General features: G+C 36.7%; 1 protein-coding gene across 1 annotated transcript; it reads left to right on the top strand.

Moving 5' to 3' along the window:
• Positions 1-17,681: 17,681 nt before the first annotated feature.
• Positions 17,682-19,259, top strand: LOC139900831 (uncharacterized). Its single transcript, XM_071883584.1, has 3 exons — positions 17,682-18,202; positions 18,391-18,605; positions 18,709-19,259. The coding sequence occupies exons 1-3, from the start codon at positions 17,682-17,684 to the stop codon at positions 19,257-19,259; spliced, it is 1,287 nt and encodes a 428-aa protein (XP_071739685.1).
• Positions 19,260-25,108: the final 5,849 nt, after the last annotated feature.

Below are 25,108 nucleotides of genomic sequence, written 5' to 3'. Positions count from 1 at the left end.
TTGCCTTCTGAGCTTTCATTAGGGAAACTATAGGAAAGTTAAATCCACTGCGCTCTCCCCTAGGTATCACTCGGGATCCGTCGGCCAAACGGAAAGAAATCATCCTCTCATGAAACTTAATATTAGCCCTATTAGCTCGTAATCAATTCATGCCTATGACTACATCAAAGCTAGGTATAGGCATCAACAAACAGGTTAAAGGAAAGGTATGGCCATCAATTTCGATGGTAATTCCAGACACAAATGATGTGCATGGAACCATTTTACCATCAGCTACTTCTATTCCTAAAGGCTCATCTAATATCCTAACAGGCAACTTCAACTTATCACAGAAGCCTAAGGACATAAAAGATCGATTCGCTCCAGAATCAAATAACACACGAGATGGCAAGGAATTAACCAAGAACATACCGGTAATGACCTCATCGGTAGTGGTTGCAGAGTTTACCGTCATCTGAAATGCCTTTGCCTCTGCTGTTGAAGGATTCTTTCTCTTCTGCCCGGCGGTAGAAGCAGAAGATCCCCCAGAAGTTGCTGACCTCGCCCCTGACCCTGCCCCAGAACCGGATCTTGATGCAGATGGACAATTCGCTGATCTATGACCTACCTGATGACAAGTCCAACACACATCGGACTTAAAGGAACAAGTTGTTGTTTCATGACCTAGTACTCCACATCTCAAACATCTTCGGGTCATTGGAGAACATGGACCGGCATGAGTCGACTTACAAACATTACACCAACCAGACTCACTAGAACCCGATCCACTCATACCAGACTTACTTTTATGTTTAAACACACCTGATTCTTACCACGAAAACTCGATTGATTACTTGATTGCTGAGTAGAATGACCACCCGATTGACTTTCTGTTTTACCCCCAAAAGATCCACTTCTCGAACTTTCTCTTTTTGCTGCCATTATATCACCTTTTGTAACTTTAGCCATCTCTTGAGCCTGTGCCAAGGTTATTGCAAATCTCGCAACGGTTCTGTACTCTGGCTTAATCACCCGTATAAAATGCTGAATCTTTTCTTTCTCAGTTGGTACCCACTGTTGAACGAACCTTAGCTTAGATGTGAAATCTCTGAAAACCTCATCAATCATCATACTTTCTGTCATCTTCATACTCAGAAACTCGGTTTTCAATCTTTCCATCTCATACTCAGAACAATACTGCTCACGAACTTTAGCAGCAAATTGTTCCCAGGTGATTTGATTGATCTGTTCTTTAGGTAAATATGCAGTGATAGAGTCCCACCATTTCATTGCTTCACCTTTGAGAAGCCTACTAGCAAATAACACCATGGATTCTGGCTCACAAAAACATGCTTCTAACGCCCTCTCCACTTCTCTTAGCCAATTGAGGGTCATCGTAGTGTTTGTGTGTCGGCTGTACTCAGGAGGTTTGCAGTCCATAAACTATTTATAGGTACACTTCTTTCTTGTCTCGGGGACTTGAAATGGGTATATCATTTGATTTGGAATTGTCTAGTTAAACGAAAATGGCATTTGATAGGTATTTTGTGGAAACTGTGATTGGGAACTGCCACCGGCTTGATTATAAAAGTTAGGAGGAAAGGTTGTGTTTAACGCAGTGGTATTAGGGTTCCATTGCGCCCGTTCTTGTTCCAATTCCTTAATTTTCTCCTGAGCTTCTAGTAACCGACTTTGAAGTTCTATTACTTCTTGAGAAGTTTCTTCTTCTGAAGACACATGTCCATCTTCATCAGGGGCTCTGAATGTACCAGTTCCAGGGGCAGCAGGGCCAGTAGCGTTAGCTTCGTTATCTGTCATTGCTGCACTACCACAACACTCACACCAAAGCTTAGTATAAATTTTGTTAGTACTAACAACTAACACATATCCTGTCCTAATACTCACTTAACCCATCCCCAGCATGTTATGTTTGACATGACTCTTCTAAGTTTGGGAACATGACATGTAGATCACAATGCACATGCTGCCAAACCTGGCTCTGATACCAACTTGTGACACCGCTATTTTTTTTTTATAATAAATACGCGGCGGAAGCATAATATTAATTAAATACGATATCGACATTTGTACAAACCGATGTCACGTGTCATTAAAACAATTTACATATTAACAGGAAGAGACGTAAATACATTCTATTTTCAAAAGTACATGGTTCATATTCTAAAAGACCACATCAGAGTTAACCCTGTCAAACATAACATCATCATGCCCGTCTTCTCCCAAAAGCACTATCTACAAAAGCTAACAACCTGCAGGGAGGAGATGGAGGGGAATTAGCATGAAGCTAAGTGAGTACGACTAACTACAGGCCATAGCATACATAAGTGTTATACTAGTCATGTCACAATAGTCTAACACATAAACATTACCCAAGTGCCGTCTACAGAGACTCTGGCGGCTCGGCCAAACCATTAACCACCAGCTGATCGGACTGGGGCTTACCAGAAGTTCCTCCACCACCGTATGTATATACATAATCCACACGCGACGGATGCGTCATTCACATATATATACACCACGACTGTCTAGGCCACCACATGAGGAACCCAACCCGCAGGTTGATCTCTCCTACCGAGGCCACCACACAATAGGGACGCACTGGGCTCCAGCAGACAAGCATCAACCAACATGCAGTCATCACAATGTACTAACTATCCACAACAATAAGTATATCTAACAAGCATGGCAGTCATAATATAACATGCTTCTATATACTATATTCTCCAGTTAGTCCCACTCACCAATTACCAGCAAATGAGAAGGTATTCAGCTATCTAATCACTGAACCTTCTCTTTCTCCTTTTCTCCTTGATAGACTCAGTAAACGATAACAAACACAATTCTAACACCAATTTAAGCTCAAGATCAACAATGGTGAATTAGGGTTTGGTAGTAGGTGGAAGGGAAGGTACGGGAGTGTTTGGGAAGAATCTGGAAAAATGCAAGAGAGAGAGAGACAGTACTAGTTACTTAATTTAGGTTAATTTCTCACACAGTGCAACACAAGGGTATTTATCAGTTATCTGATATCTTTCGTACAATATTTGGCAACCCAAACGAAGTCCAAATTAAATAAACAAACCTGTTCTGTGACCCTTGTTACAAACTGGTCCTAACCACATCATTAATTGAAAATAAACATTGAATAAAAATAAAAACATATAGTAACACAATACAACTTAAGGGCAATCTAGTAATCTTACATCTAGGCCCAATTGAGGATGTTACATTTTGATATCAAAATTGGTACACTATGTTATTTTTATGCTTAAATCTTGTGGTTTTATGTCCCAACAGATTTATTGTACAAGATGTGTTCAGTTTTGAGTTAAAAAACGAGTCAAAAATCGAGATTTGGTGGTTTTTGGGTGAACCCGTACGTAAGTTCATCTCCTTCTACAGATGAACATGATCGGTCGAGTGTCTCCTGACACTCGACCGACAGTCTCGACGATCGACCGAGTGTGTAAGACCATCGACTGAGTGTGTCTGGAAGTGAACAACGACCGAGTGTGTAGACACTCGGCCGAGTGTGTATGGATGGTCGGGCGACTTTCTATGACAGTCGACCAAGGGTCTTTGGCAATTGAAATTTTTACTAAGTGTTGATGTCGTTATGCTGCCCGTGTGTCTAATTTTGATTAGCACACTATACTAACTGGATTTGCCTTATGTTCAGGTGATAAGGATAAGGTATCTGCTCAGTGATAGATTATTTGAGCTAGTTGCTGGTATTTAGTTAGTGGGTATATCTTCGAGTAGAGTATTAAGTAGCTAACACGCTACTTGTATAGAATCTTTATTATTATGTTTGTGTATTATAGCAACGCTCAGTATGTTTGCCATGCTTGTGACGCCCCGTACAAAACCATCGTGTACGATTCGTCAACAACAGGATCTTTACACGGTCAAATACTATATGCTGTTTGAAAACCAGTTTGCATTCATAAAAAGACATAGCGTTTACAAAAGATAACGTGACACAAAGGTCGTTACAAAGCCATTATTCAAATAACATAAGTTGCGAATGCAAAATAAAAGTTTCATAATTGAGACATCTCTAAGAAATGCAGCGGAAATCTAATACAGCAGGTCCTTAACAGCAAATCAATAACACCAAGACAGCAAGTCTAACAGCGGAAGCAACAAACCTCTAAGCACCTGAGAAAACATGCTTAAAACCTCAACAATAATGTTGGTGAGCTATAGTTTAAATTGTAACAGTAATATAAGATTGACCACGAGATTTCAATGTTTCAAAACAGTATGAAAAGTATATGTATAACCATGGGCACATGGTAACTAGACTTAAAGTAAAATATAAATATCACCCCCTAAAAGTACACCTGGCGAGTGCGTATGTCCTCGAAGTATTAAACATCCATTAAATGCTAGCGTGACTAGCCCGAGTGGGGATGTCAAACCCTATGGATCCATATCTAAGATTCACGTCTACCGATTCAAAAACCAATAGTTAAAGGTTACCGTGCTAAGGGGAAAGTTTATGCCGTTATATAACCCACACATATGTAAAGTTTAAGTACTCGTGTCAAATAAGTAAAACATAAAAAGCGCATGTATTCTCAGTCCCAAAAATAGTATAAGTAAAAAGAGAAGCTATAACTCACAGTGATAAGAGCGGTAAAGTCGATAATGAAAGTACACAAGTAGTAAGTCGGTCCGAAAGGTCGTCAACCTAAGTCAAAGGTTTCTAGGTCATTAGGTTATCCTCATAAGTTCTAATAGTGCATAAAATAAGTTTAAGTGTCATCATCATCATCGTTCATCATCATAAAAGCTAAGTAAGTTTGACAAGAATAGAGATCGAAACAATAGGCTGACTTCTGTAAGATGTTACGACCTCTACGTAAATCGAAAAGACGCGTAATCAGTGGCTATGGCTCCGTATATGAGTCCCCTAGTTTTTGACCAATTTCCAGAACCAAAATCGTCTTCATTTGACCGTGGCGATAGTTTAAGTGCGAGTAGGTCAGAAATTTCAGCACAACGTTAATAGGGTGTAATGACTTTCGGAAGGCCATAAATCCTAAACCGTAACTCGGATTAAGACGAGGTCTAAACAGAAAATCATCTACTCGAACCGAACTAACTGAAAATCAACTTTCCAGTAGCCCAGGTGGTTTAATCAGATCCCGAAAACAGTAAGCAAGGTGCTCCGGTGGGGTTCTTAGTGCTTGATGCTCATCACGGTTCTCATCCTTGATGCATGTAGCTTCACGTGTACAACTCGTTGATGGGTTAGCATCACCTTGACCAAGATTTCACTATCAAAACACAATATGTTAAGACCAAGTAAGAACACAACTCATTTAAGAGTCTTAGATGGATGATGAACCAAGGTAACATCATATCCTTAGTCTTTACACAATTACAAGTTACATTTACAACTAAAGCTACAAAATTTACTTCAATCAAGCAAGTATGAACATAATCTAAGTCAAATGAAGTGATGGAACCCTAAGCTAAAGAGCTTGGATCCCTTTCACACAAGTTTTAAGGTTACAAAGCTAGAAAGCATGAACCTTTAGTGTTCTTGAAGATCTTGAAGCATAAAGCTTGGATCTTTAAGTTACATGAAGACCATAAACACAAGTTTTGATCTTTATAACATAATAATGAGATCATAAGTTAGAAAACTTAGATCCATCAAAAGATATGAAGATTCAAGATAGAAAGCTTGCATCTTGGTTGTTCTTGAAGATCTTGAAGCATAAAGCTTGGATCTTTAAGTTACATGAAGATTACAAACACAAGTTTGAATCTTTATAGTAAAATAACAAGATTTAAAGTTAAAAGATATAGATCTACAAAGTGGGTGAAGATTCAAAGCTAGAAAGCTTGAATCTTCCATGTTCTTGAAGGATTCAAATCCATGTTTGAATCTACAAGATGTAATCAAGATCAAAGCTAAAAAGCTAGACCCACGATGATGATGATGATGAATTCGTGAAGATGAGAAGGAGAAGAAGAAGAGAAATTCAAAATACTTACACTTTTTAAAGTGAGAAAGACTAGAGAGAGAATTAGAGAGTGAGTGTGTGTGAATTACAAATGAAAGCAAGTGTAAAATGGATGGAATGAGGCTTGTATTTATAGGTGAATGGAGTGAGGGAGGGGGTACATGGCCGTTGGAATTTGGGGGGACAAAAGTTTGCTTTTTGGTTAATAGTTGTCTAAAGTTGGTGCTTATGTTGGAATCCCATGCAACATTAAGGATAATACTTGACATAAATGCTAGCATGTTCCCTCTAATAAATGGGCATTTGTCTTACATATTAATGGGTCACTAGTTACTTATAATTGCTCTAATTAAATGGTCCACTAACTAGTGTAGGGTGGGCTAAAGTCCAACAAGGTAGAAAGTCCAACAAGACTAACTAGTAAGCATAATTAAATTACTACACATAATTAAGCATCCAAAAACCCAAGTAATTATTATTATAAAATAATAATTAAGATTTTGTAGTCATAATATTCCGATTACGACAAAAGTTAAACGTGTACGCAGTACGCAGTTTGTTTGTAACGTCAAGTGACACTAACGGTCATAAAGGTTTTCGGTGATCAAGTTAAGTATCCTACGTACTCAAAGGCACGTTTTAACATATAAATGAAAGTAAACCACGTGTATTAAGATTTCAGAGTATAAGATAGCACAGTACGCACAAATACGCAGTTTCGCAAAAACACATGGCACAAAAGCAAGTCGAAAAAGTCGGGTCGTTACATTACCCACCTGTTAATGGAAATTTCGTCCCGAAATTTGAGGAGTGACTAAAAATGGTACCGTATTTAAATAAGAAGTAGCGTATCAGAGTTCTAAAAGATTCGTGGGCTCAAAAGTGAGCTATTTACCTTGAAAGGTACTCGGGCGTATAAAAGTAAGAATAGGTATATGCTATTAATTAAGTCTCTTGTCCTAAGAGATCAACAAATTGATTTCGTTTCTTGCTATCATGAATATGTCATCCGAATATATACCCACAAAAGGAAAGATGATGTTTTTAGCCTTACAAGCATCTTCAGTAAGCTGGATGCGTAAAATACATCATGAATGTTACCAAACTCATCTAAAACATTGAACGCTTATGTCGCTATATAAAGCTGACTGATAGAATGGGAAACATGGTGATCACAACATACTGTGTGTGAACTTATCCTTGGATGGAATGAAAGCACAGTTCCATAATGTAACTTTATCCTTTCAGTTACATGTTGAAGTTAGGGTTACGTTAACTAGAACCAAATATAGTTGCAACCAACGAAGGAAGAAATATATAGAGTAACCACATCAGTGTCGTAGATGTTATAAGCAGTCCCTTCCAACAAGATTCATAGATTCCTAAGGTATCTTACACTACAATTCCGAAAGAAAATCGCACGAAAGGTGTGGTCCTTGAACGAGAGTGAACTCTCCGAGCGGTTCGTCCTGAATTTATCCTTATACTTAAGGGGATGCGTGGATGAGAAGATACGTGAACTCTTGGTCATAAAGAATGGTTTACTCTAAAAGAATCTCCAAAAATGATTTCCTGTACCTCAGCATACTGAATCATAAAGATGATGTTTACGAGGGTGTTGCGATTAGTCGCGAAACATTGGGAGTAGGAACCCGCCTAGTGCCTTTCCTACGATAGGGTGACCACTAAGTATACCCCAGAAAACTGATTTATCAGCCCATGTTTTTGTCATGTCTAAACTTAAAAGGGAATATTCTATGTGGGCAAAGACTTCCCAACAAATTTTATAAAATTGCCATCCAAAGTGGCTCAAGAGTTTTTAACAAAGATCTTAATAGTAAGTTTCATCCCTAACGGAGGGCGAGAAAAAAGTTTGGTCCATACTTGATGTAGTCTAATACGAAAACCTTTAATAAAATCAACCGAGGAAGTTTTGAAAAACCTTTAAACGTTTGATGTGACAACATAAATGGAACGAAGTTCTTGGTAAATTCAGAAGTATGTATAACGAGTACCATTTTGCACAAAATTATTTGACTTAAAACAACTCAATAAAGGAGCGATTTTTAATTATCTTGAAGGTATAACTTAGTATGTACTAACCCAAAATAATTAAGGGTAAATTTTTACATATATGATTTTATAAATCGCGTAAGTGATAGAAAAGTTTTTAGTACTTTCATTTGTCCATAAATCTCGTGAGGACCGCACAAATAAGCAACGTGTAAAATTTTTGATAAACATAGTTTTTCGTATTTCAGAGATTACGAATTGAAAAAGATCGAGTGAAAATCTTTGAATCATCGGGTGACATGTTACTAGGTAATGAAAACTAATGAATTAAATGTAGTTTTGATAATTATAAGGACATAAGTCTTTGGACCAAAAATGTTCACGTGTGAAGTCATTGCTAAAAAGTGAGGTATGAAGGATAGAGCATGAGGATGAGAAGTTAATCACTTCTTGACTTTGCAAAATGCCAAACAGATTATGGCCAATATTAAAGTTGAGTACTAATGGTGTTAATATCACTAAATGTGAATCCCTTGGAATAAGTCAGGACTTAGAGTTATGTAAGAAAGCGCATTGCTCCAACAGTGTGACAAATAAGATTCCTGGGGTAACGCAGTAATTTTGAATGGTTTAAGTGTTAGTGGATGCCCGAAGACTCTGCATGACGTGGTAGTAAGTGCCTTCATCACATACACACACACACACACACACACACACACATGAAACTCTCAATTTCGACGGTTGTAAAGTCTTCATGATGACTTGGATACGAATAAGCAACGAAGAATTTTGTATAATAAGCAACGAATTTTTTTTATAGAAACCCTTTTAGGTGACAATGTAAGGAAAGAAACGAAGTTCTTAGTAAATATAGACTACTCCAAGTAGAATATCTTTTGAATAATAGAATTGTTTTGTAAAAGCGAAAGTAAAATTTCATATGTACTAGTCAAAAATAAGTAATTATTTACTTTATTATATATATAACATATACGGTTTCTAAAATTTGTACGAATGACAATAAAATAAATTTATTTTTATAAAACTTTGAGAGGATCGCACAGTAAAATAGTGTGAGTAAAATTTTGGCAAACAAAATTTTCATATTTCGGAGGTTACAAAAAGATTTATGAGTAAAAGATTTTTGAAAATTTCGGGTGATATTTGAGCAAAAATGTTACGAGGTAATGAAAACTATTGAATTTAAATGTGGTTGATGACTATTAGTAGGGCATAAGCCCTTCGACCAAAAATGCTTAAGTGTGAAGTTGTTACTTATAAGTGAGATACGAAAGGGAGAGTATGAGAATGGGAATTAACTACCCATTGATTTTGGAAATTTTGAACTGGTATGACTAATATCAAAGTAAGAAGGATGATGGTGTGATCATCATCAAATAAGAAATCTCTCGGAATAAGTTAGGATTTAGAGTCGCGTAAGAATGAGTATCAAATAGGATTCTTGGGTAGTCCTTAATATAGAATCTGAATCGCTGAAGTGACGGGATACAATTTCCTTTATGTATCGTTGTGCGAGTTTATCCACTGTATCGGTTTGTTTCATGGCCAGGAAGTGAGCGGATTTGGTGAGGCGGTCAATGATAACCCAGATAGTGTCATAACTACCTATTGTTTTCGGTAGCTTCGGGATGAAATCCATTGTCATCTCTTCCCATTTCCATTATGGGATCTCGGGTTGTTGAAGTAACCCAGATGGCTTTTGGCTCACCATTTTCACGAGGTATACGAACAATCTTCCTACTATAAATAACTTTCGCTTTCATCCTTGAAAGCCAGTCCGTTCTAACTATTTCATCAAGCTTCCTAACTTGAAGAGTATTAGGTTTATCCTAAAGTTCATTCCAACTTTTACATCAAGCTTCCTAACTTGATGAGTCTTAGGTTAATCTTAAGGTCCATTCCAACCAAATCTTATTATACTGCCGTGGAAATTTTATCAACCTTCTCAAATAACATCTGCTTGTGCGCAGGTAACTAATCCTTTCTAACTACTACTATAAAAACTTCCAAGTTTTGTTGGCATGAGGTCATCTCCAAATGACCCACCTGTTAATTTTAAGGTACCACCTTAAATCATTCCTCTATCTCTGCCAGATTACCATTAGCTTGTTCTAGAGAATACTTAACTCTCATGGTTGTTAACGGCTTATTAGTCATAACACTAAGGTCCTTAGTTATAAAGTTTCTATCGCTCTAGCATTAAACATCTCCGAGACCATAAACGTTGTGAAGAAATGTACCCTAACTAAAATCAGGATCCATGCGAGTCTCCATAACTGAGATAATGATTGCTCTACCGCAAGTAAATCAAAGTTTTTCCTGTTTAAGAACTTTTTCCTTAAGTATCCAGGGTGTCTATATCTATAACAAATTTTCGGGTTATCAATTCTGCAATCTAGGCCCTTCTCGTACAGTATCTAAGCTAAGTGGTCATTCCTACCTTTATCAGACCATAATGCGTATACTCAAGTGGTTCCTACCAAAATTTCTCTTGAATCGATTCATATTCCTTATATAGTAACATTGAAACTTCTGCATGATTTACTTCAATATAACCACGCTGGCCTGGCGTTATTATATTGTACTAAATTGTACGTTCATTCCAATATCACTCCATATGGTCAATGTAATGTGTTCACTTCAAGTTCTACTCAATTTCATCTAACGGTGCTTTATCTATGCTATCTCAAAACAAAATCTACATAATTGACCTCATGGTCTTTCGGTGTGCGTGCGTAGGTTCCGTATGTCATGTATCAATGCCTAAATGTCCCGAAATTTCTTCAAAATGTTCGGGTTTAAGTAACGTCGTTAGGTTCCTTTCTAGAAATTTAATCTGGGTCTCGCGTCAAGTTGTACGTGTAGCAAGTAGGAATACGATATGTCTTGAGGTGACTCCCAAGTCTTTGGGTATGGCTGAGCCTTAGTAGAAGAAGCTCTGACCTTGTGGAAGGAGATGTCCTCTCGACTTCTCCAATTCCTAAGAGTGTTAGGGACCTAAGTCCAGAAGTGTCGTTAGATCGTCGAGTAGTGGTGAAGAATGAAAGAGATAAGTGACGATCATGAAAGCTTACGGGATACGGGTCAACTTGCGGAAACTGAACATCCTTCTAATGTTCATACGTTGTACGTAGCTAATTAGAGTGAGCTCGGGATGCGGTTACTCCGACAAGCCCTCACATGTCTCCTCCTCCGAATGTCAACTTTAGCGGGTGTGTAATCCGAGGGGTACTCTTCCTAGATTGGGTGAAGTAACGTTTCGATCTCCGGAATGGTGGAACGGTAGTAACAGGTGGATTACAATACTAATCCTTAGGGTTAGACGTGCGGGAAAAGGGTTCAGAAAAACATCTGAACTAGGAAAGGTAAGTTTTCCAAGTCGGTACAGTGAATAGCAGGCATGAAGCAAGCACGTAATCAGGAACTATAACAACCTAGATCGTCTACAGCAGTATATAGCATGGCAATATTAACAGTACTAAACAGAAGTAACATGCAATCGAAAGCAGATAGTAGTATGCAGTAGCGAGAATAAGCAGCAGCATATAATAAGTTCACATGGCAGTGAAAGTGGGCAGTAGCATGCAACAAGTTCATATAGCAGTAAAAGTAAGTAGTAGCATGCAGTAGTTGTAAGGAGTAACATGCAGTAATATAATATAGTAGCATGTAGTGGTCCGCAAAAACAAGTAAACGAGTAAGTTGTAGATTAGTCCTATTAGTGAATCCTACTCGACCTGGTCTAGACTCACTAACGCAACCTAATTTCCTACAACTAATGCTCTGATACCATATGTGACACCCCGTACAAAACCATCGTGTACGATTTATCAACAACAGGATCTTTACACGGTCAAATACTATATGCTGTTTGAAAACCAGTTTGCATTCATAAAAAGACATAGCGTTTACAAAAGATAACGTGACACAAAGGTCGTTACAAAGCCATTATTCAAATAACATAAGTTGCGAATGCAAAATAAAAGTTTCATGATTGAGACATCTCTAAGTAATGCAGCAGAAATCTAACACAGCAGGTCCTTAACAGCAAATCAATAACACTAAGACAGCAAGTCTAACAGTGGAAGCAACAAACCTCTAAGCACCTGAAAAAACATGCTTAAAACGTCAACAATAATGTTGGTGATCTATAGTTTAAATTGTAACAGTAATATAAGATTGACCATGAGAATTCAATGTTTCAAAACAGTATGAAAAGTATATGTATAACCGTGGGCACATGGTAACTAGACTTAACGTAAAATATAAATATCACCCCCTAAAAGTACACCTGGCGAGTGCGTATGTCCTTGAAGTATTAAACACCCGTTAAATGCTAGCTCGACTAGCCCGAGTGGGGATGTCAAACCCTATGGATCCATATCTAAGATTCGCGTCTACCGGTTCAAAAACCAATAGTTAAACGTTACCGTGCTAAGGGGAAAGTTTATGCCGTTATTTAACCCACACATATGTAAAGTTTAAGTACTCGTGTCAAATAAGTAAAACATAAAAAGTGCATGTATTCTCAGTCCCAAAAATAGTATAAGTAAAAAGGGAAGCTATAACTCACAGTGATAAGAGCGGTAAAGTCGATAATGAAAGTACGCAAGTAGTAAGTCGGTCCGAAAGGTCGTCAACCTAAGTCAAAGGTTGCTAGGTCAGTAGGTTATCCTCATAAGTTCTAATAGTGCATAAAATAAGTTTAAGTGTCATCATCATCATCGTACATCATCATAAAAGCTAAGTAAGTTTGACAAGAATAGAGATCGAAACAATAGGCTGACTTCTGTAAGATGTTACGACCTCTACGTAAATCGAAAAGATGCGTAATCAGTGGCTATGGCTCCATATATGAGTCCCCTAGTTTCTGACCAATTTCCAGAACCAAACTCATCTTCGTTTGACCGTGGCGATGGTTTAAGTGCGAGAAGGTCAGAAATTTCAGTACAACGTTAATAGGGTGTAATGACTTTCGGAAGGCCATAAATCCTAAACCATAACTCAGATTAAGACGAGGTCTAAACAGAAAATCATATACTCGAACCGAACTAACTGAAAATACACTTTCCAGTAGCCCAGGTGGTCTGATCAGATCCAGAACACAGTAAGCAAAGTGCTCCAGTGGGGTTCTTAGTGCTTGATGCTCATCACGGTTCTCATCCTTGATGTATGTAGCTTTAAGTGTACAACTCGTTGATGGGTTAGCATCACCTTGAACAAGATTCTACCATCAACACACAATATGTTAAGACCAAGTAAGAACACAACTCATTTAAGAGTCTTAGATGGATGATGAACCAAGGTAACATCATATCCTTAGTCTTAACACAATTACAAGTTACATTTACAACTAAAGCTATAAACTATACTTCAATCAAGAAAGTATGAACATAATCTAAGTCAAATGAAGTGATGGAACCCTAAGCTAGAGAGCTTGGATCCCTTTCACACAAGTTTTAAGGTCACAAAGCTAGAAAGCTTGAACCTTTAGTGTTCTTGAAGATCTTGAAGCATAAAGCTTGGATCTTTAAGTTACATGAAGACCATAAACACAAGTTTTGATCTTTATAACAAAATAATGAGATCATAAGTTAGAAAACTTAGATCCATCAAAAGATATGAAGATTCAAGCTAGAAAGCTTGCATCTTGGTTGTTCTTGAAGATCTTGAAGCATAAAGCTTGGATCTTTAAGTTACATGAAGATTACAAAAATAAGTTTGAATCTTTATAATAAAATAGCAAGATTTAAAGTTAAAAGATATATATCTACAAAGTTGGTGAAGATTCAAAGCTAGAAAGCTTGAATCTTCCATGTTCTTGAAGGATTCAAATCCATGTTTGAATCTACAAGATGTAATCAAGATCAAAGCTAAAAAGCTAGACCCATGATGATGATGATGATGAATTCGTGAAGATGAGAAGGAGAAGAAGAAGAGAAATTCAAAATACTTACACTTTTTAAAGTGAGAAAGACTAGAGAGAGAATTAGAGAGTGAGTGTGTGTGAATTACAAATGAAAGCAAGTGTAAAATGGATGGAATGAGGCTTGTATTTATAGGTGAACGGAGTGAGGGAGGTGGTACATGGCCGTTGGAATTTGGGGGGACAAGGGGGGACAAAAGTTTGCTTTTTGGTTAATGGTTGTCTAAAGTTGGTGCTTATGTTGGAATCCCATGCAACATTAAGGATAATACTTGACATAAATGCTAGCATGTTCCCTCTAATAAATGGGCATTTGTCTTACATATTAATGGGTCACTAGTTACTTATAATTGCTCTAATTAAATGGTCCACTAACTAGTGTAGGGTGGGCTAAAGTCCAACAAGGTAGAAAGTCCAACAAGACTAACTAGTAAGCATAATTAAATTACTACACATAATTAAGCATCCAAAAACCCAAGTAATTATTATTATAAAATAATAATTAAGATTTTGTAGTCATAATATTCCGATTACGACAAAAGTTAAACGTGTACGCAGTACGCAGTTTGTTCGTAACGTCAAGTGACACTAACGGTCATAAAGGTTTCCGGTGATTAAGTTAAGTATCCTACGTACTCAAAGGCACGTTTTAACATATAAATGAAAGTAAACCAAATGTATTAAGATTTCAAAGTATAAGATAGCACAGTACGCACAAATACGCAGTTTCGCAAAAACACAAGGCACAAAAGCAAGTCGAAAAAGTCGGGTCGTTACAATGCTAGTTAGGACGATTGCATGACTAATTATCTTTAATCTTATGTGCACACTATTTGTTAGACACTGTAACAGACTGAAACCTGGGCGAGATGTAAGATGATTATTTTGCCCTTAGGTTTAAATGTGTTTGATTATATCCTTTTATTTTAATAATATGTTTATTATTAAGTATGAATTTGATTAAGACCAGTTTGTAACAAGGGTCACAGAACAGGTTTATTTATTGAATTTGGAGTCCGCTAGGGTTGCCAACTTAAGTATGAAAGATATACTGATAAATACCCATGTGTTGTGGGGTATGCGTTTTAAACTCCATTTAGTGTGTATTATCTGATTAATGAGTCCATTTCTTGACATTTCTCAAGAATAATCCGTATCTAATCTTCATCACTCTAAAACTTTAACTTGATTCGAGCTTGAAATTGGTTTGTGGAGCTTTAGGAACTGAATTATATCATCCTTGTAAGCTCAAACCAGGTTAGCATTTGCATGAATCTTGTGTAATTTGGGTTTTGTGTTAAAATGGGTGTTTGATAAAAAGCTAGCTTGAATTTTGATGAAATGTGTTTGTTAGTGCTAATTGATGTTAGATATATGTTATATACTTGTGATATGATGTTTGTAAGTGAGTTTTGTGGCCAGAACAAGTAAAAATCAAGATTTGGGGACAAAAAACGCGAAAACAGTGAGCTGGTGCTGTTCTTCAGCTCCCACACTTTTGACAACTCAACTACACAATTGAGCACGTGTTTGAGGGCTCAACCACGTGGTTGAGGGTTCAACCATACTGTTGAGGGCTCAACCACGCGGTTGAGCACTTGTTAGATTTTGGTAAAATTGAAAAGGACATAACTTTCAAACCGTAACTCCGTTTTTGATGCATAAACTATCGTTGGAATTGTATTGAGGTGTACGTTCCAATGATAAGGTTTTAAAAACCTAAATCAATCTGCATATTGGTCAGAAAAAGGGGTTTTAGCATGTATGTCTTGTTTTGCACGCATTTGAATGTCGTTATTGATTAAAGTTATGTTGTAGACTTATCATATAGTGAATGCATGATTGTATGTATTGATTTAGAGTATCTATCAATGTTTGATGTTGTGAATTTTGGGTTGAAACCTGTCTAAACAGTTGTTGCTGCCATTCTTCATCACTCGCACGAGTGAGCCTTCACTCGTACGGTTGAGATGGTCAACCATGTAATGAACCGTGCAAGTGAGTGGTTAAGGAGAACTATTTTTTGGTTAAGATGATACGTACGGTTGAGATGTGACTTGTGCGAGTCACTGGTCACTCATGTGGTGAACCGTACGGATCATGTATTTCACTGTTGGATGTTTGGTCCTAGACCAGACGTACGAGTGAGTTGTCAACCGCAGGATTGAGTGTTCTCAAGCGTGTGAGTGAGGGTGTTACTGGTACGATTGGTAGAACAGTCGTAAAGTGCTTATGCGTTGGTATTTGGTGTTGGTGTCTTGTTGTCGGGTTGTTATCAAGACATTATTACTGACTGTGTTATGTCTATTCTCAGGTGAAAAAGATAAAGAAAAAGCTAAGTAGTCAGAATCTGAGCCATTGCTAGTAATTGGTGAGTGGTTCTATCTTCGGATAGAGTTTAAGTAGCAAAGCATGCTACTGTGGATTACTCTGATTACCTTGTGTAGTGTAGTGATTGCCATTCTAGGTGGATAGTTGCATGCTATATGATTTATATGTTGTATATGCGCGCTGTGTTGACACCAACCGAGGCCATGCAAGGTTGGGAACCCACCGAGTCCAGGAAAGGTCATTTTCGTATAAGTTCAACCGAGGCTAGGCTAGGTTGAGTCTAAGTCCTACAGTTTGTGTAGTATAGCATAGAAGGACGCATGTGTTGCGTTTAGATAGTTATGCAGAGACTTGGTATGAAGGACTATCGGTAGATCCTAGCCCGATCAGCTAGGTTCATGTGCTCGTACAAGCCACCGATCCTCGTATTGTCTTTACTTGTATGCTTATTGGTTGTAAACATGTTAGTTGATTGTTGTATGATGGATTGCTTAAGCTTAATCTGTAGATAGATTCCATTCACTTAGCGGTGCGCTAATCCCCCACATTTCTCCCCCTGCATGTTTAGGTACTGCTGATGGGATCGATCCGTGATGTAGAAGAATGTTTGACTTGTAACTCTGATGTGGAAAATTGTAACCGTGTTTGTAATAACGTAACACCGTTTGTGAAAGTTAAACTTAATAAAGTGATTTTTGTACTGATGTAATTAATGTTGTGATTTTATTAAGTAAGACTTCTGTTGTGCTTAAAAAAATGGCCGGTGTTACAAGTTTGTATCAAAGCATACGTTTGACAGCAAGTACATAAGTGTATCTTGTTCCCAAACCTTGATTGGAGCCAAACGTGTTCGTGGGTGCGACTAAGTGAATGCAGGGATACATGTACGTTAGTTGTGTTGAGCTAACCAGTTATCTACTAAGCTTTTGTGTGAGCTGTTTTGTAGCACATGTATGGCTAACAGAGATGCAAACGCTACCGGCCCGACAATCCCCAGAACATACAGAGCACCAGACGAGGGTGTTGAGTTCGATGATGATGATCAACAGAGTTATATTCATTAGTTAGAAAGTAAACTGAAAGAAGCTCTTAATAGAATTACTGAGCTTGAGCTGGTAAATCCTGCGGGAAATGACGATACCCCACCTGGATTTCTAACAGCACAATCCCAAACAGTACCCAACATGAACCAGACTCAATTCCAATACCTAGGGCAAAATCAGATACCTCAACAGTACTACATGCCACTACAAAATACTTTTTCTTTTCAAAATCTAATGTTAATGAACCCGTACCAAACGTAGATGTTCCAATAACCCTTTGTTCAACCCCATAAAAAATGTACTTACAAATAGTTCTTAGATAGAAAACCCCCAGAATATTCGAGAAGTTCTGACCCGACAGAAACTATGAATTGGTTGATGGAGGTTGAAAGGGCTTTGGAAGCCTGTCAATGTGAACCAGAGTTGCGGGTTATGTATGCTAGTAGATTGCTAAAGGGTAGAGCTATGGTTTGGTGGAATGCATTCAAGTCAAGTATTCCAAAGGAGAATGTTAAGCAAATTACTTGGGAACAATTTCAATCAAAAGTTGGTGAACAGTATTGTTCCTCGTTCGATCTTAACCAATTGAAGACTGAGTTTTTAGAAATGAGAATGACGCCTCAGATGTCAATCGATGAAGTGATTGGTCATTTTATGGATAAGTTGAGATTTGTATCTCAGTGGGTACCAGATGAAGCCTTAAGGATTCAACATTTTGTTAATGTGATCTTGCTAGAGTACAGAATGTCAGTAAGGATGGCACCGAGTTTGTCTCAGGCCTTTGTTATGGCCAGAATGGTGAAAAGTGATTTAAAAGCGGCAAGAGGAATGATGACAGGGAGTGTGATGACTCTGAGTGGTCAAAAGGGTGGTCAATCCAGTGGCAAGTAAAAGAAATCGTTTGGATTTAGAAAGAAGGGTAAAAGTAAACAGAGTAGTTCTGGAACTGGTTCAGGTCGAGGTGAATGGTGTAAGATATGTAGGTCATCACATAGTGATTAGTGCTCAGAGGCTACCAGAAGATGTTTGAGATGTGGTGCAGTAGGACATGAGTCACAACGGTGTTCATTTCCAGGAAATGTGTGTGGAATTGTCATCAACCAGGGCATCGTCGTGTAAGTTGTCCGTCCAAGACTGTGAGTTCTGGGGCATGGTCAGGTGTGCGTTCGGCATCAGTTGGAGGGTCTACTACCTCGAGTGGGCATAAGAGGAAGAACCCTCCCACAGCAGAAGCCAGAGCTTTTCAGTTGTCAGTTGAGAAGGCTACTGAAACTAACAATGTGATCACTTGTATGTTTTTTATCAACTCAATACCTGCTCATGTATTGTTTGATTGTGGTGCGAATAAGTCTTCTATGTCGTTACACTTTTGTGCTAAGTTGAAATTACCTAGCTACTGTGATGCCTAAACCAGTTAGAGTAGAGGTAGGTGATGGAAAGGTCACACCCGTCACAACGTTTGTGACTGGGGTTAGTATTGATATTGAAGGAAAGTTATTTCCTATGACTTATTTAGTGTTACCCATTCCTAGTTTTGATGTAGTGTTAGAACTGGATTGGCGGAGCCTACCTAGAGCTAGTATTAAGTGCGATAGGAAAATGATTTCCTTTCGTTTAGCTGATGGAACCCATGTTATAGCCCGAGGGGAACGAGGTGGGTATAGTTTTCCGTTGATATCAATGATGAAAGACAAGAAATCTTTATCCAAAGGGTTTGAATCGTTCCTAGCCTATGTAATAGATGGTAAGAAAGAAAAGAAAGCAATAGCCGATATTCCAGTAGTTTTAGAGTTTCCGAAAGTGTTTCCAGACGAGTTAACAGGGTTACCGCCGGTAAGAGAAGTGGAGTATAAAATTGAATTGGTGCCTGGAGCCACTCCATTTGCCAAAGCCCCATATTGTTTAGCGTCTTCAGAAATTTGTGAGATGATGTCACAAATTTAGGAGTTATTGGATCATGGGTTTATTAGACCAAGTTCTTCTCCTTGGTGTGCAACGGTATTATTTGTTAAGAAGAAAGACGGTACCATGCGTATGTTTATAGATTATCGGGAGTTAAATAAGAGAACAGTAAAGAATAGCTACCCATTGCCTAGAATAGATGATTTATTCGATCAATTGCAGGGTACTTCATACTTCTCCAAGAGAGATTTACGATCTGGGATCATCAGGTTAGAGTTGTAGAATCTGACATCCCGAAGACAACGTTTAGAACTAGGTATGGTCATTATGAGTTCTTGGTCATGCTGTTTGGGATAACGAACGCGCCAGCAGTCTTCATAGATTTGATGAATAGGGTGTGTCGTCCTTTTCTAGATAAATTTGTGATTGTGTTTATAGATGATGTTATGCGAGGTGTATATGAAATAGCTTTATTTTTACTAGGAAATACTATTAAATATGATACAATTTTACACAAGATATTTATTTATATATAGAATGGATATACCTAAACTTTGCTACAACACTTATAGGCAGTGTACCTAATCGTACAGTAGTGTAGTTTTTAGTAAGTCCGGTTTGTTCCACAGGGAAATATTTTAAACAAAGCTTAACGCTATATTAGTTTTATTTTATAAAAATACAAATATATATAAGTAATATTATTATTATAAAAAGGGGGGTTTTTACCATTTAATGACCGGTTTGTCGATTTTTAAAACTTTAGTTGCAGTTAAAACCTAATGTAAAATATTAAATAAATAAAAGACTTAATTTAAAGCGTAAAGTAAATAACGATAATGAAATTGCGATAAATACAAGTGCGATAAAATAAAATTGCGATAATTAAAAAGTACGATAATTAAAAGTGCAATTAAATATAATGACAATAAATAAAAGTGCGATAATTAGAAGTGCAATTAAATATGAAAATAAAGGAATTATGCTTATTTAAACTTCCGTAATCATGATGTTTGACGTGTTGATTTTAGTTTATTCCCATGTGTTAATTGTTCTTTGTCCTGGATTATTTAATTTTTCCGTCTGGTTTTTGTCCATAACAGTCCATCAGTCATAAATATAAAGTGCGAGTGTCCTCGTCAAATTATCCTTATACCCGAAGTCAAATATTCCAACTAATTGGGGACTTAAACTGTAACAAGGTCTTAATACTTTTGTTTAATAATTACACCAGGATATCGACTGCGTGTAACCCAAGGTTTTAATACTTTGTTATCAATTATGCCAAGTGTCCTTGTACATAATTTCACCCCTGTTTTAATAATTCCATAGACTATTAATCCATTCCCGTGTCTGGTTAAATGAACGATTATTCGTACATATAAATATCCTTCCCATCGTGTCCAATCGAGTGTATGTGGTTATTTATAGGTACATCCAATTGTAAATCTTTATATTAAAATTAACAAACTATCATTTAGTTAAACAAATATAAAGCCCATTAATAGCCCATAGTCTAATTTCCACAAGTGTCGTTCTTTTGTCCAAACCCCAATTATGGTACAAAGCCCAATTACCCAATTTTAGTATTTTAGCCCAACATCATGATTACTTCGTTTTAAATAAGCATAATAATAACTTAGCTACGAGACATTAATGTAAAAAGGTTGAACATAACTTACAATGATTAAAAATAGCGTAGCGTTACACAGACAGAATTTCGACTTACACCCTTACAATATTCACTAACATACCCTTATTGTTAGGATTTAAAATTAAAATTAAAATTAAAATATAAATATATATATATATATATATATATTTTACGTATGATGAATGAGAAAAAGGTGTGTTTTATGATCACCAAAAATGCGAGTTTTATAGGCCTGTGACCAGAAAAAGGGGCTCATGCGATCGCATGAGCTTTGCCCTTTAAGGCCATGCGATCGCATGGCCAGCTGGGGAGGCTCACATTTGGTTGTTTTCTTCTGCCGACGGTTTTATAATATAATATAATATAATATATATATTATTTTTAAAAAATAATTATATATTATATTATATTCATGTGCATAGTTGACTTGTAATTTTTAGTCCGTTGCGTCGGGCGTTGAGAGTTGACTCTGGTCCCGGTTCCGGATTTTCGAACGTCCTTGCGTACAATTTAATATCTTGTATTTTGTGTTTCGAATCTTGTACTCTTGTAATTTTGAGACGTTTCTCATCAATAATTGGAACCTCTTTGATTGTATTTTGTACTTTTGAGCTTTTTGGTCGTTTGCGTCTTCAATTCGTCGAATCTGTCTTTTGTCTTCACCTTTTATTATTTAAACGAATATCACTTGTAAATAGAACAATTGCAACTAAAAGCTTGTCTTACTTGAGGGATAATGCTATGAAATATATGTTCGTTTTTAGCATTATCAAATATTCCCACACTTGAGCGTTGCTTGCCCTCAAGCAATATAGTCTTGAAATATACTAGAATCACTTCTTTATTCTTCACACTTTATACATCAGTGATTTCTATACGGTGGTATAAACAATGGTAGTAACGATGTGGTTTACAGTCCCACATGACTATAAAAATTTAGATCCTTTAAGGAAATTGAATCTTTATCAAAACATTTGATCTTTTAAAAATTAAATCTAGTTTTTACGCTAGATAAGTTTTCCGGAATAACCCTTCACCGGTGTTTGCAAATTCTTTTTTTGGGTTTGGTGGGTTTCAGATTTGAAAATTTTAGCTCAAAACTTGCGGTTTTGTGTCACCCACTTGCTAACCTTGTATTGGGAAAGCAACACGTCCAGTATACTTGCTCCGTATATTACCTTTCGATAAACTACCGTCCGGTTGTAAAGGAAAGCGTTGAACAAGCAACCGTTAAGGCAATGTCCCCTGACATGCTTTTAATTATGGTCTATAACGTGTCGGACTCAATTACTATCCTTTTAAGGAGCAATAGTAAAGCTTACCCTTATAATTTTTTGATCTGGCACAAGGTCCTGTCTTTGACCATGCTATGCAACCACCGTTCTTACGGTTGACACCCGATTTGGTTCAGGTGACCTAATAAATTCCAGGTGAATTCCTAGGATTTTACGTTCAATGGTAATGAAAGCATTGAAAATGAGTTTTCAGAAAACAAATCGGTTTGTAATTTTGATCAAAATATTTTCTCGTTCAAGCTTGAGTTTAGATATCATTGAATTCCTTGAGTTTGTAATTCTTAATCTTTAAGGTCAATCTCTAGGATTGAGTAATATCAGGCATAAAAGCTGATTTTTGATCATTAAGTAGATTATCCTTTCTGGGGATCTGATTCATTAGTCTTATCAAGCTAATTTGCACGACGTCCTCCCCATTTTACAAGACAGATCCTCTCATGGTTAGGATAAGGTTGACCACTTGGCGACCCTGTTTGATGCTGAGGTCCTGGATTTCCTGCTGATTTTAGAGATGACTTTTCTAGATTTTTCGTCAACCTACAGCTGGTCTGGACGACAACTTCATGACCTAAATCAAGAAGCGCGTTTCTTTTTCGGAAGACTTTACTTCCTTTTAATGATGGAATTGATTCATCGTGTAGATCCATCTTTCTTACAGTAAATCAGGCAAAAAAAATTTTAGTTTAGTCCAAAGCAAAAGTATTTTCAGTTATTTGTACAAAAATATGTGACATATGTTTTAAATAACTTGGTAATTTTTCCCACACTTGGCTTTTTATTTTCCTTTTTATTGTCCTCTATTCCATTTTAAATGAATTCTAACATTTTGGTTTGTTTCTCAATTTATGTCCTTTCCGAGGTAACAATAATTTCGGTGTTAACACCTAGTTTTATCGTTCATAAATATGTATAAACATGATTTTGAGTTCATTTAATTGAAAATTTTGAAAATTTTTACTAGAATTGGGTAGTCAGTATATAAGACTAGGGCTGTTCTTCATTATCAGAGAGCACTAGATTCTAATACAACTACTGCGTTACTAGTATTTTTAATGGTAACCAAGTGTTTAAATCAATTTTTTTTTTTAAAATTCGAAAGAATTTAATCCCTTCCCACACTTAAGATCTTGCAATGCCCTCATTTGCAAGAAATCAGTAACAATTTAAATTATTGAGGGTGATTAGCGTAGAAAAATAATTAAATTTTACCAAAGTTTCCAAACATATTGGCGTTTATTTGCTGAATGATAAATGGTGCACATCATTTGTCCATTCCGTCTTGTTGTTTCAACACATTTGTTTTTCATTTTGTCGTCAAAATTACTAGCTTTTGCTGAACTTAATGCCAGTCTTTGAAAATGAGCTGTTTTACCCTGTTTTGTACAATCGATAATATACATACATACAAATATAAACATGCATGGCAAATTGAAATGGGACTTAATATCCCACTTTCAAATCCTAAATGTGAAATATTAGTACACAATAATAATAAAAATGATAAAAATTACATAAATATATCCTACCGTCAAGGATAAATCTAAGAAAACTTCTATCATCTAACCTATCTACATCTACATTTAACGCTATAGTACTCATCAACTCAACACACCATTCCTTATATACAGGTCTACGAATGGTGAAAAGACGTTTCCAATCTGTAAAAGAAGAACTGCCATACCTTTGAATCATTTGCTGTCTAACACGGTCAGCTAGATGGACCGTTTCCAAAGGATTCCAATCAATTACCCTCAGCACCTCTACCTCTTTTGTTACTAATTTAAATTTATTAGTTTGATATGCCGGGTAATCTCTCCATCGTCTATCGAATCTCAAATTAGGATGCAATGTGTGTTCAGGAATTGTTGGGTATTCTACAGGCAGATGTGGGGGAAATACTATGAATTCATTAGGTAACTGTAGCAGATCATAATAAGGTACGTGCTGATCAGGCTGATGTTGTGGTTCCTGTTGTGGTTGTTGTTCAGGTTCATATTGCATTTCTGGTTCTGGTTCTGGAGCTGGAGCAGGCTGTCTAGATGATGATGATGATGCTCATGAACCTCCAGTATCGGCTTTCTGCAAAACACATTAAACACGAAATTTGTGCATCTAAATATGCATTAGTGTTAGAAAAATAACAATTTAAAATAATCACAATAACATGTTAAATCAAAATTAAACTTATACACATTTTCACAATTTTTCACAATTCTACACTTTTCCAAATAAGCACATATGAAAATGTATACAAAGTTCATAAGCATTTAACTCAAATAACATGTCAAAATAGTCATTACTAACAATTAAACAAGTCTCAATTGGCAATTATATCAAATTAATCAAGTTCATGAATTTTGTTCCTAAAAAGTCCACTTTAATCTTTAAAAATCATGTTTAGGATCAATGTTTGGATCATTTAACTACCTAAACATGTTACACTACTCAATTTAGCAATAATTCATGACAAAAATCGGCCATAACCTGTTTATATCAAAAAGCCCCAAATTGCTCAAGAACATAACCCCTAGATTTCTAAAAATTTTGAAGTTTTTGGCTTCAAATCATGTTAAATAGCATCAATCTAGGTTATACATGCATAAAATACTAACAATTTAACACTAATTACACTAGAAATTAACAAAATTGCATTAGGTAAAATATAGGTAATTATCACAAAAACTAGGAATTTATAGAGTTTAGGGGTGTAATTTTTACCTTTTTGCTGAAGAATGCGAATCTAGGCATGATTAGAGTAAAAAATTTGACGAATTACGGTGAATTTTGGAGAATTTTAGAGGTGATTTGGGAGTTGGTTCGTATATGTGTGTGTGTTTATGGACAGAACAGCGAGCTGTTCTTTTTATCAAACTGGCCTGGAATCCAGCCTCATGCGATCGCATGAGGTTGGTGTGTAAACCCCATGCGATCGCATGGGGTAC

This window comes from Rutidosis leptorrhynchoides, chromosome 3 (assembly GCF_046630445.1).
Source record: "Rutidosis leptorrhynchoides isolate AG116_Rl617_1_P2 chromosome 3, CSIRO_AGI_Rlap_v1, whole genome shotgun sequence".
Lineage (NCBI taxonomy): Eukaryota > Viridiplantae > Streptophyta > Magnoliopsida > Asterales > Asteraceae > Rutidosis > Rutidosis leptorrhynchoides.
Note: the sequence above shows the minus strand (reverse complement) of the source record. Positions and strands in the feature narration are given on the sequence as shown.

Coding starts and splice junctions, on each gene's coding strand:
- LOC139900831 (XM_071883584.1), top strand. CDS start 17,682: ATGAATTGGTTGATGGAGGTTGAAAGGGCTTTGGAAGCCTGTCAATGT. Junction 18,203..18,390: donor GGTGGTCAATCCAGTGGCAA/GTAAAAGAAATC, acceptor GTTCATTTCCAG/GAAATGTGTGTGGAATTGTC. Junction 18,606..18,708: donor AACTAACAATGTGATCACTT/GTATGTTTTTTA, acceptor GAAATTACCTAG/CTACTGTGATGCCTAAACCA.